This window comes from Rattus norvegicus, chromosome 10 (assembly GCF_036323735.1).
Source record: "Rattus norvegicus strain BN/NHsdMcwi chromosome 10, GRCr8, whole genome shotgun sequence".
Lineage (NCBI taxonomy): Eukaryota > Metazoa > Chordata > Mammalia > Rodentia > Muridae > Rattus > Rattus norvegicus.
In genome coordinates this window covers 60,386,864-60,403,954 of record NC_086028.1, presented here as the reverse complement: position 1 = coordinate 60,403,954, position 17,091 = coordinate 60,386,864, and the positions used below count along the sequence as shown (strand labels likewise).

Genomic DNA, 17,091 nt, shown 5'->3' with positions numbered 1-17,091 from the left:
GGCAGTGTAGCAAGAGCCCTACAGTCAGGAACAGATCACTGTAATCTCTTTGTAGGACTTCTCAGGTACCAAAGTATTACTCCTATGTCATCTCCCCAAACTCACTCTAGGTCATAGCCTTATTTTATTTCAGTTCTCTCAAGTCATTCTTGTAGGTATAGCCTCTGTAACATCACTATGGTGTGTTAAACCCATCAGCACTGGGTTTGGGAAAAACAGCCCCTAGGGGATTCTGACATCTCCATGGCCTGAGCAGAGGAGCCCTTGGCGGCCTCCCTGGTGCGGATTCTCACGGTTCCTGCCTCTCCAAACTTTTAGCTGTAACCACTCCAACACGTCCTCTCAGTTTAGCATATACTGGACCCAAATAACCTTAGCCCAGTGCTGGAAAGTCTCTCCCTGGGGTCAGCTGTTGTACCCTGCAAGGTCAGACTAAAGCCTTAGACCAACACCCCTTTCTTTCACAAGGAATCCTGTGGGAGGAGTGGGGAGAAGACAAAGGCTCTTGCCATGGGAGAGATCATGTGTGCCCCACGCTCAGCACTTGGAGGAAGAGGAACCCCTTGGTGCCAGGCTGCAGTGCTGACGCCCCAAACTGGAGCCAGGGAGACTGGGTGGGGAGCCAGGGTAGCACAGGGGCTTCCCACAGTCACTAGCACTTCCTTCAGGGAAGTGCTGATGGACTATTACTTGGTGACCTCCTAAAATGCTCTTTGGGAAGACGTATTAAGCGTCCTTGAAAGGCTGCTGATTAGATTTGGGATTAGTTCTCGTTCAAAGTTGCCTATGAGGGTGCATGAACTAGCTGTTTCTTTAAGTCAAGAATTCCTATCTCATCTACAAGGCCAACATATGTGAGCTCCCTGAGGACACGCCCCTTTTCTCTCTGATGAGGGAGCCTTGGAAGGCTCCCTAGAAGTTTTTTCAAGAATGATCTTCAGACTATATAGGACAAGCAATGGAAAAGCAGCAAGTCCAGGAATTTCTAGATTAAAAAAAAAAAAAAAAAAAAAAAAAACAGTACTCCAATCCAACAGTGTGATAAATGCATCCGAGCTACAATTAGGAAGATATATAGCGTCAGAATGCGAAGGTCTGGGCAGCCTGGTGAAACGCGGGCTCTCCAGAGCCCCAGCTATGTTTCCCATTATGTAACCCTGGTCATGGGCAGACAGCCAGACTCCAAATGAAAAAGAGACTCTGGCTTGGCACTGGTTCTATTTTCCTATCCTCATTCGGGGTCAGCACAGTGTCATACAGCTGCAGAGAAAGCTCTGGGGATTAAACCTGGGAAAGCCTCCAAGACCAGGACCTGGGTTCAAGTACCAGCTGAAAGCAATAAACCAACTGCCACAGCTGGGCTGGTTTGGATGTTCTCAGAGTCCCCTGACTCTTTCACTTACTGAGAACCAGAGATCAAGATGAGGGAAGATTTGGCTTCGGCAGAGACTGTGAAATGAGGTAGGTTGTCCCACTGCCCTGGCTCTGCCCAAGGTCCTGGGATACAAGGAGTTCCTGTGTCTGGGTTCACGGAAGACTGCTGTTCAGCTTTTCTTCATCGGCTAACATTAACACCTTTCCTCATGGCCACTTGGTGAAGTAGAAAGCAGCTGCTTGCTTTTCCTGCTTCAAAAAAAGCCCTGGTGTAGAAGAGCTAAGAAACTGTGCTAGTTGATAGTCATGTAGGTGGTCCCTCCAAACGCTGACGTCTGTTCTGAAATGACCAAACCCTTCTATACTGCCTTTTACAGTGGACAAGGAAGCCACTTGCCACAGCCCACTACAATACCCTTGCACCAAAAATCTCCTGGGACACGAAGCCATTCTACCAAATCTCCTAACAGAGCCAAGTGACATCTCCTTACCTACATGCTGACTCCAGACCCACTAAATGCCACTGGGGAGGAGCAAGTATCTCTGCAAGCCTTACCTTATCAGCCCTTCGAGAGCAATGAGGTCACCTTCAGCCCAAGTGCTTCATGTGTGCCTGCCTAAGAACAGTAGATCTGCCTAGAAAGGATAGAAACACAGGCAAAGAGGGGAGAACCAAGAAAACTAATGATGAACTTTGGAATCCCTCACGACAGTGAAGGATTGTGTGCTATGACTCTCTAACCATCCAAGGAGAGAAAACACAAAAGAAGGGGTAGAGATGAAGAAGGGTCCTAGAGGAAATACAAGAGAAAAGTATATTATCTAGCCACCTTATCTTAAGATCAGAGAAATCTGTCTTTGCAAAGAAGAAATGCAGGCAAAGACTAATGAAAGCACACAAAGGGGCCGGCAATAAGTGGAAGCCATTTCCTTCTTACTCCCTGGAGAGCATTCCTAAATCCTTCAAAATGAAGATCTGTAAGAAGGATCTTTCTAGTGTCAGGGGTGTTATGGTTTTGACCTCTATAGGACTGGTTAGGTTATGTCATTCCCTATGGCCTCCCTATGGCATGGCTGGTGACTCACACCTGTAATACCACTACTTCAAGGTTAGGCAGGATTGCCACAAATCTGAAGCCGGCCTGGACTACAAAGTGAGTTCCAGGTCAGCCTAGGTTATAGAGTAAAACCTTGTCTCAATAACCAAAGGTGTCCATAGATTGGATGGTTGACTATAAGACACAAGTTTGAAAGGGACAGAGCCACCAAAGCTTACCAATGATCTCAAGCATGGTATTTACTGGGAGTACCCAAGTAGCCAGTTATAGGAAAAAACTAGAAAAGAGGAAAAGTAAAACTCTAAATCCACCTTTCTAATGCTTAGATCTTAAAGCTAGAAAATGGAGCCACCCCTAGTGTTAGTCACACCAGGTTTGCTCTGGTGAACTTAGTCCTTATATGACCATGCCTTGGGGTCAGCCCCAAGGACAGCAACTGCTGCTTGACACTTAAACTTGCATTCCGGAGATAGTCAGCTGCTGATCATGATGAGGGGGAGGCGAGGGAAGGGAGGGGAAGTCGAGGAAGGGAGAACACAAGAACAAGGGAACCTAAATCCTGACTGTATGACATATCTCCTACCTGGATTCACACCTGTGAACATCTTAGGCTACAAAAACTTGTTTACTGGGAAAGCAAATTCGATATAGTAATGGGTCAAATTTGGTTTTTTTTTTAGTCTGAAAAAATGAAGCAAGCAGGATTCATGTGTCCCAACCCCTTCTAGTTCTACTGGCGTTTGCTTAGACCACGTGACCAGCTACAAATTGAGCCCTTGTCCAAAGATGGGCACATAGAGCCAGCAATAGATCATTTGCTCCAACATCCAGAGGAGAAACAGGCTCAGCACCTCAAGCAAATGAAGCCCAGTATTTCCTGTATAAACTCTGCATTTCTAGAGTCAAACAAAAGCTAAAGGGAAGAAGAGGAGGAGGAGGAGGAGGAGGAAGAAGAGGAAGAGGAGGAAGAAGAAGATGAGGAGGAGGAGGAGAGGAGGGAAAGATGAAGGGAGAAGAGCTATAGAAGGATTAACAACCTGATGGGCCAGGATAGGTGGATCAGAGCTAAGGGGCCTATGGATGTGGGCTAAGGTGACCCAGAAAGACTCGAGCTCTGGGGGCAGATGTCTGCTTCCCTGTCCCTGTAAGAAGAAAAGACTCCTCAGGGGCCCTTCACACATCAGAAGCAGTGGTGTAGATACTTAGAAAGTTTCCTAGCTATTTTCCCCCCAAATTGCAAATTGCCTCACCCGAATTACAGATTAATAGCCTAAAAATTTGAGACTGTACAGGCTAACTCTTCAGGGATCACTGCTGGGAAACAGCTGCCCCTGGCCAGCAGGTCTGTTAGTTCTTTTGTGAGGCTCCAGCTGCCCAACTCAGGGTTCAACCCTGCTCATGAGACTTCCAGTCTGGAACACATTTTGGAAACCTAGGAAGGCTCACAGGAAGTATGTGAGCTGTCTGATGCTGGGAGCACTGTCCACACAGTTACAAAGCTAAAGCTAGGGAGGAACCAGAGAAAGCAGGAGTCCAGGGGTGCCTCTTGGGGTGAGGTACAAGGAAACAATTTAGAAGGAAAGTAGGCGAAGAGTCAAGACTACACAGCCCACACAGAGAGTTCAGTAACTACTGACCAGAAATCTCTGCTGCAGCCTTCCCTCTGTGGGTCACCCATGAGTCTAGGAGATATACATGCCTGGCAGCCAACCCAGACAAACTCCCCTCCTCATTCCCCAGCAGCAGCCAAGGTGTCCATGCTCTACCCACTAGTGTTTCCTTCTACCAGAGAAGAGCTGTGGGCATGAATGCTGAAAAATACTAGGTACCTATGCTTGTTCCAAAACACAAATCACACAGCTACATAGTACCCAGAGTCCAAAGCAGCTTTCACTGCATATACCTATGGGAAGAAAAAAGTCAGAGACTGAGTGGTAGGTAGATCAGAGAGAAAATCAGACATGAAGAAAGATCCAGAGAGAGTGGGGAAGAAGGAAAAGAGAAAGAAGAGAGAGGGAGGGAGGGAGGGAGGAGAACGAACTAATAGAGGTGATGCCTGCATGCAGATACTACTGTACTAACATGAAATGAAAGAGTGAGAGACTGAGGGCCAGGTCTTCTTTGTAATGGGCTGTGGAGTCAGTGATTTAGGCTTTGTGGAATGTACAGTCTCTGTGGCAAATACTCAGCTCTGATGCTGTTATATAAAAAAGCAGCCATAGACCAAAAATAAACAAGCCTGGCTGTGCTCTCATACAACATTACTGAAACCTGATTTGTATGCAATTTTTTTAAGTTTGAATTAGTATTCTTGTGATTTTTTTCAAACCATTTAAAATGTATACCATTCTTGGGTGGTGGGGAAGTTTGTCTCCCTAATAAAGGGAGACAAAAAAGGCAAGTAGAAACAAGCTGGAACAAGCAGAGACAGACAGGAAGACACAGAGAAATCCTCATACAAAGAATCCTCCTCCAATAGAGACATTTATATTAGCACACAAAAAGTCAAATCAACAAATACATCATGTCAATTATAAAGCTAGGCAAAGGCATGGGCATTCAAGAACATATTTAGGTGTTGGAAAGATGATGGCTTAGTGGCTAAGCACTTACTGTTTGTGCAGAAGACATGGGTTCAATTTTCAATGTCCCACATGGCAGCTCACAACTGTCTACAACTACAATTCTAGGAGATCCAATCCTCTCTTATAACCTCTGTGGGTACCAAGCATACATGTGGTGCATAGATATGCACGTGAGCAAAACATTCACACACAAAAAATAAATGAATGAATAAATAAATCTAAAAGGAAAAAAAGGGTATTGCCATAGATCCAGACACCAGAAAAGACTGCTATGGGGATGGACGTGTGAACACAAACGCAAACCTAAGAACACAAAAACCACAGATGCAAATCAGCATAGGCTCGGACAAAAACACATCAAATAGATATGACACATGTAGCCACAGACTGATACACCCAGACACATAGGCAGCCACTGACAGGCATATTGAGTTGCCCTTAGACAGACAACCAGACAGCAGTAGGAACATACAGAACTCTATACATGGTGCAGATAGACACTAAGACACACAGATCCACAGACACACAAGGACAAGCAGTACTCTGACTGGCAGAGCTAGTAGACTGAATCCAAACACAAGACAAAGAAAGAACACACCTGGTTATACAAAACTCTGGATGTAATTTATGGCAATGAATCTTAAATATTAAAACTGTTACAGTGACAAATCCCATTATATGTTTTACTACTACTCTGAAACAACAATAAAATCCACAAAATCGCTGCCCTACAAATGCACAGATCTATGTAGACCACCTACACAAAATCACATATCCTCAGACCAACACACCTCACCAACACATGCCCTGAGAGACACTACACAGAGGGCAAGGTGAGAAGACAGGGGATGAGTGAACAGAAAAGGAAGAGAGATACGTACCTACTCATCCCCAGCACACACTAATACCACAAGCAAAGATGAAAAACACCGAGTACAGAAGGTAACAAACAGAAGTGAGATCAGTTAACAAAGAAAAACTAAAGTGTAGACAGAGAGGTGAAGTCACACACACACATCAGTGGTATGAACATCAACAAAATGAATAGAATGAAGTGAAGTGAGAAAGTAAGAACAAGGACAAACAACAAGACACAGCCTGAGAGGAAGAGAGAAGGGGAGAGGCCAAGGTAAAGAAAAGGACCAGACAACAGGCCAAAATAACAACATCAGGGAAAAGACAGGTGATAAGGGAATGGAAAAATCAAGCCTCAAATGAGGATGAAAGAAGGAAGCTGTAATGATTGAAAGGAAGCAGACTCAGTCGGGACTAGGCATGGAGGGGTGTGTCTCTGTGGGGAGGAGGGTGCAGGTAGGAACACTACGAACCGAGGTCAGAGTGTGGGAGAGCAGGCAGGCCAACTTACTGCAAGGGCAGATCCAAAGATGTGGGCGGAGGATTCCAGGTGTCTGGGTAGCCAAGCATCCAATCTGACCAGACTTTCACACTGGGGAGCAGCTCCTTTAGGTCCGGGACGAAGGAAGATACCTTGATGTCATCTTGGTCCTCTTGGTCCTCAGGAGAGGACAGCTGAGCTGCAGAGGCAAAGCATGAGAACTGGGCCTATGTGTGCAGATTGAAGCCTAGATGCTGGGACAGCAGCAAACTCTTAGAAGAGGGAGAGTAAGTTCACAGCAGAATAGGACTCAAATGTGAGGAAATGTACCAACATCTCTGGGGACTCTGAAAGTAGGACAAAGAGAGTAGCAAGAAGCTGACTTTCTCCTGGAGACACATGCTCTGCTTCACCTGGGGTCCAGCATAAGCCTCCACTCTGGCCTCCAACTCACTGGTTTAGAATTCCTTTAGCACAGCGCCAAGATGGCATCAGAGTTCCTGCCACAACTGCAAAATTTGAACTTAGTCAGAAGGAAACATCAGAAAAACCCGAATTGTGAAACATTCTACAAAGTAAATGGCTTATATGTCAATAATGTCAAGGTTATGAAGGACAAAGGAGGCTAGGCTGAAGGAGACTAAAGAGACAGACACAGCACTTAAATGCAGTGTGGTGATCCTGGATTAGAGCCTAGAATTCCCAACCCCACCCTGCAGCCCGAAGAACCTTGTCAGAGTTGGGTATAGTAGCGCATGCCTGTGAGTCCAGGATTCAGGAGAATTTTGAGCTTGAAGTCACACTGAGCTACAGAGTTACTCCCAACAAAGAGCTTTACTGGGAAAATAAGTATAAATTGAATAAGGCCTATATACTCAATAATACTACTACATCAACACTGATTTTCTATTTTTGTTTTTAAATTGCTTTTATTTTTAATTATGTGTACTAGTGTGTATCTATATGTGGGTATCCACACATGAGTGCAGGTCCCCTTGGAAAGACATTTGGATGCCCTAGAGCAGGAGTTTCAGGCAGTTGTGAGCAATGTGAGCGCTGGGAACAAAACTTAGGTTCTCTGTGAGAGTAATATGTTCAGTTAGCCACGGAACCATTGCTCTAGCACTGATTCCCTGATTTTGGCAACTGTTCTTACTGGTTTGTTGTTTTGCTAAGGATATAACCTAGGGCTTGTAAATGCTAGGCAAGTACTCTACCACTGAATATATCCTTAGCTCCCAGAATCTGGTAACTGTTAGGATATCGGCCTAATGTGAAGAAATACAAAGTCAAGTATTTAGAGCCAAAGGGCTATTACGCTTGCAGCTTAAAATCAAATGGTTCAGAACAAAAACAATAAGTGTGCATGTTTAAAGACATGGTAAAATATTAACTACCTGGGAGTCTAGAAAAGGCATATATATAAAAGTGCTTTGCATTATCCATTTAAATTTTATTATTACTCTGTGCGTGTGTACGTGTGCATCTGTGACCTACCAAGCCATATTGCTGGCCCTATTTTTATATTGTGAGGGTATCATGTAGTCCAGTCTGATCTCAAACTCCCTCTATATATAGCCAAGAGTGACCCAGAATTCTTAAGAATTCCTGAGTCACTGGGTTTATGGTCATAAGCCACTAAACTCAACTAGTTTGTAAATGTGAAATTATTTTAAGATAAATTGTTCCTACCCCTGAATAAAAGGCAACTCTAGAAACAGGAGGCATCTCAACACTGGTGTAATGGATAACAGAGGGAGAAGTCCTCCTGCTTGCCCAATACTGATGCAGAAACCAAGCGGAAGGTAGGATCTTACTCCTACCTTTCTTGGCTATAATTATCTAAGGTGGGATTCTAGGGTAAGATATAAAGAATCTGGCATAATACCTCAAGGAAAGGGTTAGCAGCGCCTGCTTAGTTCAGTGAGCTCAAGCTGGCTAGCCCGCAGTGGGTATAGCAGCTACCATATACCAAAGAGACAGAAATATAAAATATAAAATTATGAAAAGTAAAGAATCTTGTCCAGTCCTTGCTCTGGGAAGATAGGAAAGTGAAAGGGAAGACTCATTACATAGCCTTCAGATCTTTTTATTTGTTTTTATATGCAATGTGTGGGTGTTTTTCCTGCATATATGTCTGTGCACCACTTGCATTTCTGGTTCTCAGAGGACAGAAGACAGCATCAGATGCCCTGCAATTCGAGTAACAACTGATGGTTGTTAGCTAATGTAGGTTTTGAGAATCAAATCTGGGTCCTCTGAAGAGCAACCAGTGTTCTTAACCTCTGAGCCATTTCTCCAGTCCTTCTTCAGGTCTTTTTAAAGATAAAAGAACACATAAAAAGCCAGGTGTGGTGGTGCACGCCTTTAATTCCAGCACCAGGGAAGCAGAGGCAGACAGATCTTCTGTGAGTTTGAGGCCAGCCTGGTCTATATAGAGAGTCCCAGGTCAACAGAGATTACACATTAAGAGAGACCCTGTCTATAAATGAATGAATGAGTGAAAACAAAGCCAATAAACAAACCAAGATCTCACATAATAGCCCACAGGCAGGATGAAATTCCAAACTACTGAAATAAAAATGGAAAGGAGGGAGCCATAAAAGGGAAAGGGGGTCTGACAGGCCATCAGACTATAGACACAGATGGACTCATTAACTTAACAAAAAAGAGAAGGACATGCTGGAAGGAAGAAGACCAGAGAGCTGGTAGAAGACTGAACACCAGCACTCTAAGGTTCATCTGGACAGGGCTGGGCAACCGGAAAACCCAGTGGCCAGGGCCTCCTGCTTACCTTTGGCAGAGTCCTTAAGTAAGCATGTGCAGCGCTGGACCAGTAGAGAAAACATAGCCAAGCCCAAGGATGCAGCTTGTTCCTGGATCACAGAACGACACTCCTCTGAGAAGCAGTCTGCAAAGCAGCAAAGGAAACTCCATCACACTCTAGGGGCCAAGTGCCACTGTGCTGCCCTGTGGAGGGGCTCCCTGACCACAGTGCTCAGCTTTTTCTTCTTCCTCTAGAATGGCAGGTGGTGGTAGTACGCTCTCTCCAATAGATTTATATGACTTTGTGCTATATACAGAGCACTTACCGATATGCCCTGCACACAGAAGATGCCTGTTAACATCACAAGATCCCCTATATAAGTCCTTTAAAATCTAATTTATTTTTAATTAAAAAATGTACCTCTCATTCCATAAACTTAAAAATTAACACAATTCAATTTTAGGCGCGCGCGCGCACACACACACACACACACACACACACACACACACACACACATCTTAATTTTATATACAATGTGTGAGGGTGTCAGATACCTCAGAACTGGACAGTTATAGACAGTTGTGAACTGCAAAGTCGGGGCTAGGAATTGAACTCAGGTTCTTGGGAAGAGCAGCCAGTGCTCTTAACCACTGCGCCACCTCTCCAGCCCCTAGGTTCTTCTTGAGTGCACAGTGTGAGAGAGAGACTTCTGACAAAGAGTGTGTGTAAGAAGGCAGTACCAGGAAGACACTCTCTGTTGTAGAGTGCTCATGGTTAGATCAATGAAAAGGCTGAGATCCTACATAACTAACTCAATTGTATCCTGTCTTAAATTTTAATTTTAAAAGTATTTTAATTCATTGATAATTTTATACATGTATATAATGTACGAGTATATTCACTCTTTATCCTCCCTCTTTAACCCTTCACCAGTCCCTCTGAACCCCTTGTAGTTACCAACAAGTCCCCCTCTTATTTTCATATTTTTTATTTTTAATTTTCCTTTGCTCTAAAGATCTCTTAATTTTCATTTTATGTGTGCTCCACTTGCATTTAATATGCAGACAATGTGCATGGCCAGGGCTTGGGAATTCTGGAAAGGGAGTCAGATCCTCTGGGAGTTATGGACACTGAGCCTCCGTGTAGGTGCTGTGACCCCAAACCCAGACTCCAGCCCCTTTCATTTCTTTAAAAAACATTATTTATTCTTTGGTAACTTTATATATGAATGCATTTAGACCATATGTACCTCCCCATCTTCTGTTTTTTTCAGTGGCCCACCAAGATTAATTAAAGTTGCTAGTATGAGCACGGGTGTGGGTTATTATTTCGTGGAGCATAAGCAATTCACTGTAGGCTATACCACTGATGAAAGATGACTCCTCCCTTTCTTCATCACAACACTTCCCTAAGCCTTATTACCTCAAAGGGCACAAAATAAGCTGGGGCTAGAGAGTCTCTGCTTTCGGTAGCTACTGACAATGTGAAGCTACAGTACCAAAACCTTATTTCATTAGCAGGAATGCAATCAACAACAGATTTAAACTTATGTTCTTAGATCACTATTGGTTTCAGGCCTAGGCCCTCTATATATTCCCCATCCTAACACAGCACACATGAGACACAAAAACACATTAACATTTTTGCTGAATGAATTACTTTTGTAGAAAATAATGCTTATTACATAATGTAATAGATCAGTGTTAGCCTTCCCTGCCCCCTCCACCCAGGGTTAAAAAGAGTAAATCTGGCTTCTAATGCCAGCACCCTGGTTAAGAAACTCTCTCACTCTTACATCCTGGGTTTAACTTCCTCCTGGTTTTAGGTCACTGAGAGGAGCCACTCTGCTGATGGGCAGAGTTAGTCTTTGCTGAGACCCTCATAATATTCCCGCACTCCTGCCTTTACCTACATACGATCAGTGATCTCTTCAACTGCCATTTCATCCAGGTTTGAGGGCAATAACAACATGCCAGAAGCAGCAGTCCAATTTCAGTCTCAGGGGGGAGACACCCAGCACACACAGGGGGATGGACACAGGGGCCAAACTCACTAGCTTTGGAAGCAGCTAATCTGATAATCCCCCCAGTAACACAGGAAAACTCAGTTTCCAAGTGTTAAAAGGATAATTATCCACACGTTTGATCTCTGTCCCTGCCTGCATTTTGTTTGACCTGTCAGCTTACTAGTTTGCCAAGGACCTAAATAAGTTACTCCAGGAGACATTACACAAGCACAGCTATTCCTAAGTCTTCACCACAGGAGCAAGAATGACTGGAGAACACAATGCCTACCCCAAAGCACTTTCAAAGTTCTAGATGTGAGAAGCCAGCTGCTGCTCAGAAGGGCTCAACATATGAATACCATAAGGGGAGCAACCCTTCAAAATTGTGGTTTTCCCATCATCCTTCCAGATGCCCAACAGTCCCAATGTCACCCTTTACAATACAACTGTGGCAGGCACTAAGGAAGTGGTAACAATCCATGAGATTACAATCAGTCATCACTCCCAGTCTTATGATAAGATAAAGCTCTGTTTAAAGAGATAGGAAACGGGAGAGTAGGTGAGATGGCTCAGCAGGTAGGGGCACTTGCCAATATGCCTTACAACCTGAGTTAGATTCCTGGAATCCACATAGTGGAAAGAGAGAACTAAGTCTGGAAAGTTGTTCTCTGGCTCTAACTCGTGCATTATAGTATGTGTGCCCATAGGTTTGTGAGCATGGGTGTGCACACACCCACCCACATACAAATGTGACCATTCTTTTTTTTTAAAAAAAGACAAAGAAAACAAGCATGTGAGCATCACAAGGAGAAAGGATATATATGAGCAGAGAGAGGAAGACCTGCAACACATCCCAAGAAGAGCTGCAGTGTCTCCCTGCTCTCCAAGCCATCGGCAGCAGCACTGTAAATTCCTTTCTATCTCTGTGTGGGTTCTCTCTCACTGCAGGCCGCTAACTACCAGCCTTTACTAAGCGACAGCGTGCAGAGTGAAGGAATTAGGCCAGGACACAGGAAACTGGAGGATGTATAGAGGCCACATTCTGGAAGCTGAAACACTTGATCAAATTAACATCCACAGAAGTCACCTGCAAAGGCTACAGAGATGGAGGAAGAAGTCTTTTTTTTTTTTTTCCACAAAACTGCGTATGTAGTCCATTCTCCATAGCAACGGAACTGACAGGTGGAGATGACTTTTTCCAAGCTCATCTTAAGTTTTATGATTAACAGCTACATTATTTCTCAGAGTTCAGGGTGGGAGCTAGGGCACAACAAGAAGAATGATTTGCTTAAAAGCAATGGTACCTGTGGCTTCTCATGACTCTGGGTTGGGTACTGCTATCAGGTAGAAGCTCTGTAAAAACAGGTACCTCTGGTATAGAACTGGAGAACAGCCTGAAGGCAGTTTTGCAGCTGCCCTGCATGGTTATTTTAACCTCTCTATCACCGTGCTCCTTAGGCAAAGGCTGCAGAGCACACTGCCTGCTTGTGGGTGGTCCAGCTGGAGAAAAGTACAAATGAGGGGTATTCTTCCCTGACTAAGCAGGTAGACATATCCCAAGCTATCCAAGAATGTCTGGGTCTTGGTCATCCCTAGACTGACCTTGCTCTGGCAACCCTTAACAAAAGGGCTGTCGGGGTCCATGGCTTGGTCATATGACAAGCACATGCTGAGTGTCTTTGATATGCTAAATTCAGTAAAGAACATAGCTACAAATAAATTGTGGTTTTTTTGGTAACTAAAGCATCTTTTAGTAGGTTAAATAAAATGACCATTTACCCAAGTAACAATGGGCCCAATACATTTCAAATGAAAAAAAAAATGTACTGAGTGTGTAGTATACTCAGGATGTTCTTGGTCTCATAAAGGCTTCTATGAGCTAGAAGTGTTAAGACACCACTCCCTGACAATATTCACTTATGAAAGTGGGTAGGAAAATAACATCTAGAGAGTCCTAAGCCCACCTATGTTAGGACTAGGTTTAGGAACCTGGGTCTAGTCTAATGAACATCCATCTATCTATCTATCTATCTATCTATCTATCTATCTATCTATCTATCTATCTATATCTGAAATTGTGCTGGCTCAGGCCAGCAAGTGATGTGGGTGGGGAGGAAAAGGCATTGTTTGCCTTGATATTTGCCATGGTTCCTCTGGCTTTGTGTCAGGTAGCAGAGGCTGACATGAGCTGAGGAACTCATTAACATTGTGAAATAGCCTTTCCCCTTCTTTCCAAAAGCAGGCTTTCTTAAGGATTTAGGGGGATGGTTTTGGCTAGGGATGTCAGCTGGAAATATTTCTTACCAAGAAAGTCCGCTGAGGTCTAAAATTGGTTTTGCTCCTTCCTACAAGTGGGCAAGTGACCATACTTCCCAGTGTTCCTGTGGTCAAATACCTGCTCAGGCAGAAATGTTCTTCTTGCTTCTATGTAATAGGGAGACTTTCTCATTTTTTGAGAACATATTCATGGAAAACATAAACCAACTGTCGTCAAAGTTGTATGAAATCAGGAAATGGGGCGGCCGGGAGAAGGCTGCCATGTGGCCGGATGTTATGTATTTCTAATTAGTGCTATACATCTTTCAACAGCAAGTGTCCTTCTGCTGGAAACACAACACACTGCCCTTGTTATTGTAACTGTCAGAGAAGTGCTTAAACAGATAATCTCCAGGAAAAGTGATAAACACGTTCCCCTCTCCCACCAGTGTGTGTGCGATGGTGCTGCCAAAGCAAAGCTGTGCCTGATGGCTCCAGGATGGCAAAGCATCCTCCTGCAGGAAATGGGAGTGAGGCAGGAGAGGTGGGGAGGGAATTGAAGGGAAGCAGAATAGGGACAGGCCCACCTGCTTGGACCTGTAAGCCCAGCCAAGAGACAGTGACTCAGAATCACTGGTTTTGATCAACTCCTGGGATTAAGGTACCAAGTCTTTGTAAGGGAGAGATTTGGATGGGGTTTGGCTGGTCATAGAAAAAAAAAAAAAACCTGCCAGCAGTGAAACCAGCAGAATTTTCTTAGTACACTAGCCAGTTCCTGGCAAGAGGATGGGGAGAGGAATGAGAGACTGGCTCAGGGTGAGTGATATGTAAGTCAACTACCCTGAAAGCAGTGGGGAGGATTCAGAGGGCACTGGATTCACCACCTATTCTATCACAGACAAGCAACTATCTCATTGGCTGTATTACTGAAAAATGCAGCCCACCACTTCTTCACTGATTTCCTCCCCCACACTCCCATCTACTCTCCGAGGAAAATGAATGGCTGGCCACCTCCAAACTAGCACCACCTGGAGGCAATTTGCTGGCTCTTTTGTATCTTTCAGACATCAGGCTGTTTCTCTCATGAGTCAGTCACCAGTTAGATGCAGGGCTGGCTTAGTTCCTGTGCAGCCTACCCAAACCTCCCTGTCTACAGGAAGTGGGCACAGAGAATGTCTCTCTACTGTCTCTTTTTCTTTCTTTCTTTCTTTCTTTCTTTCTTTCTTTCTTTCTTTCTTTCTTTCTTTCTTTCTTTCTTTTTTTTTTCCGGAGCTGGGGACCGAACCCAGGGCCTTGCACTTGCTAGGCAAGTGCTCTACCACTGAGCTAAATCCCCAACCCCTCTCTACTGTTTCTTGAGCCACAGAGTTCCCTGTGAAAGCAGCTGGCTAAAGAGGAGGTAGAAGGAAGCAGTAAGATCTCAGATCCGAAGCAGAGATGCTCTTGCCCTTGGGCATTTTGTTCCCTGAAGTATGGGATGAATGAGTCAGAAGAATGGAGCACCAACAGACCCAAGCAACATACTGTGCACAATGGTAGAGGAGGCTTGATTAACAGAGTCTAAGGCAAGCTGTGACATGTCCCATAAACAGGGTACAGCCAAGAGCTCAGACAGAGGGACATGGAAAGTTTCCTCCTGATGAGCCTTCATGGAAACACCTGATGCTTCAGCTGGGCCTTCCAAGACTAAAACTGTTGCAGGCATTGTCATCAACATCATCATCTTCTTTTTCTTCATCTTTTTTGTAAAAGTTCTTTTCAGAGCAGTAGATTATAGGGGAAAGAACATTTAAACTTCCTACCAAAATGACCTTTTTGCCGTTATTTGAAAAAATACTTACCTAGGTATGCAACTGGAGGAAACACAAATTTAAATAGGATTCTGCCCTTGGGAAGGAGATAATCTAATGAGGAAGACAACTCATAGGGGAGCAGGGAAATAGAGGCCTTTTGTCTCTGAAAAGAAATGAAAATATTTTCATCTTCTATCTATCAAAGATTTTTATGGAAGAGACCATTTCTAGGTTAGGCTGAAAGATATGAACACTGAAAGAAATGGCTGACACAGGAGGGACTGTGTATACTACACAGGGATGCAGGTTACAGTGCACAAAACACTCAATGAAGTCTGCCTGTAGCATAACAGCCAAAAAACACAGAGCCTGCAATGGTGAAAGAGACCTGACCTCAACACACAGAAAGAGAACACTCACTTAAGATTCACGAATGAAGCTATGTTGGATATTTTGTGAGGATTAATCTAGTTAAGGTTGAGGGTATAATAGTTCAGTAGAGGACTACTTGCCAATTGTAAGTGAGACCCTGGGTTCAATTCCAGGCACATTAACCTAGCAAAAACACAACAGGTTAGGGCAGCCAGAGAAGGGTAATAGGGGAGGAGGGCAGTTAGAAAAAGCTAACAGAGCACAAATGCATTTGAATTCAGAGAAAGTATATAGTTATGTGGGTAGAGCATAGTAGAACATGATTATAATGCCAAAATTTGGGAGATAGAAGCAATGGGATTAGTAATTTCAGGTACATGAGCCAACCCAGGCTCAAAGGCTCCAAGAGACATTGTCTCCAAAAACACCAATAAAGAAAACTTGTATAAAGAACATTTCATAACCCTTATAACACCAAATAAGTGACATATGTAAATGTGAAAAGTCCTCTAGGAGGAGGGTGGGAGAAAGTGAAAACAAAATGATGTAGGGAGGGCAAGAAAGAGGCGACTACTGGGACAGGGGGCTGTCTTCTACTTCCAGAAGGTCTGGGTAACTCAAGAAAGATAACCCCCATCAAAGGAGCTGCAGAGACCCAGGACTGCAGAACACCTGGCGGCAGGGAAGTAGTGTGTCTCAAGAAGTCCCCAGCCACCATCTCCCTGCCAAACACACATACTTGGCTTTGGGCCAAATCCTGTCTTCCCAGAACAAAGACACTTTAGGGGGTCAGAAGTACTTGGGGAAGAGTTGCTGGAGTAGGCCTGGGAAGTCTGAACCGGCTATCCCTGTGGAAGCTATTAGATATTCAGCACTTCATTTGTTTCCAATTCTTGGAGGAGTACAGCTCTAGGCTGTGGGGTGAGAGGTTCCTCTCTGACGTAATCAGGAAGCAGCTGCAAAATTAAGGAATCCCTCATGACATCATAAAAAGGGTCGATGGTTTACTGGGGAAAGTATAAAAATTAATTACATATCCCCACATGACTCCTTTCTCCTAAATCTCTATTTAGCCCCCTTTACCCTTACACATTCTCTATCAACAACACCCAGAAGCTGCTCAATGCACATAATATAAAGGGCAAAAAAACCTGGAAGAGAATGTTCTCTGATGCACTGTTTCCCAAGGATTTGGAACATTAACAGGCAATACCTTACTCTAGTATTTTATGTATGTGGCATGTTTAACCAATGAAATTATAAGCTCCTTGAGGACAAAGCTACATTAAATGATTACACCCTTGACAATCAGAACCAGGAGGAAGCTCAAGAATTGTACTGCTCATCTTAAGTAGATACATACCTGTCTCACCTGTGGGCTTAACTATGCATAGTACAATTCTACCACAGCTACAAGTGTTGTCTAGGCCATATAAGGTCTGTGTCATAACATCTAAGACAGTGAGATCTAAGTTAGGTGCATAGAATTTAAATATATTATCTCAAAACTTTACTGAGTATTTATATGTAAGGTATCACTCCTGT

General features: G+C 43.9%; 1 protein-coding gene across 4 annotated transcripts in view; it reads right to left on the bottom strand.

Moving 5' to 3' along the window:
• The window catches only part of Smg6 (SMG6 nonsense mediated mRNA decay factor), a 228,111-nt gene that overhangs the window by 108,784 nt on the left and 102,236 nt on the right, over positions 1-17,091 (bottom strand). For 3 of the 4 annotated variants that reach the window (NM_001105808.1, XM_039085511.2, XM_039085509.2), the window contains 2 exons: positions 9,148-9,264; positions 6,384-6,552 (listed from right to left, as the gene is read on the bottom strand). In NM_001105808.1, the coding sequence (NP_001099278.1) occupies positions 6,384-6,552; positions 9,148-9,264 (286 nt within the window). Of the gene's footprint in view, positions 1-6,383; positions 6,553-9,147; positions 9,265-10,156 lie in introns of those variants that run through there. The other variant, XM_063268674.1, reaches the window with a different exon arrangement.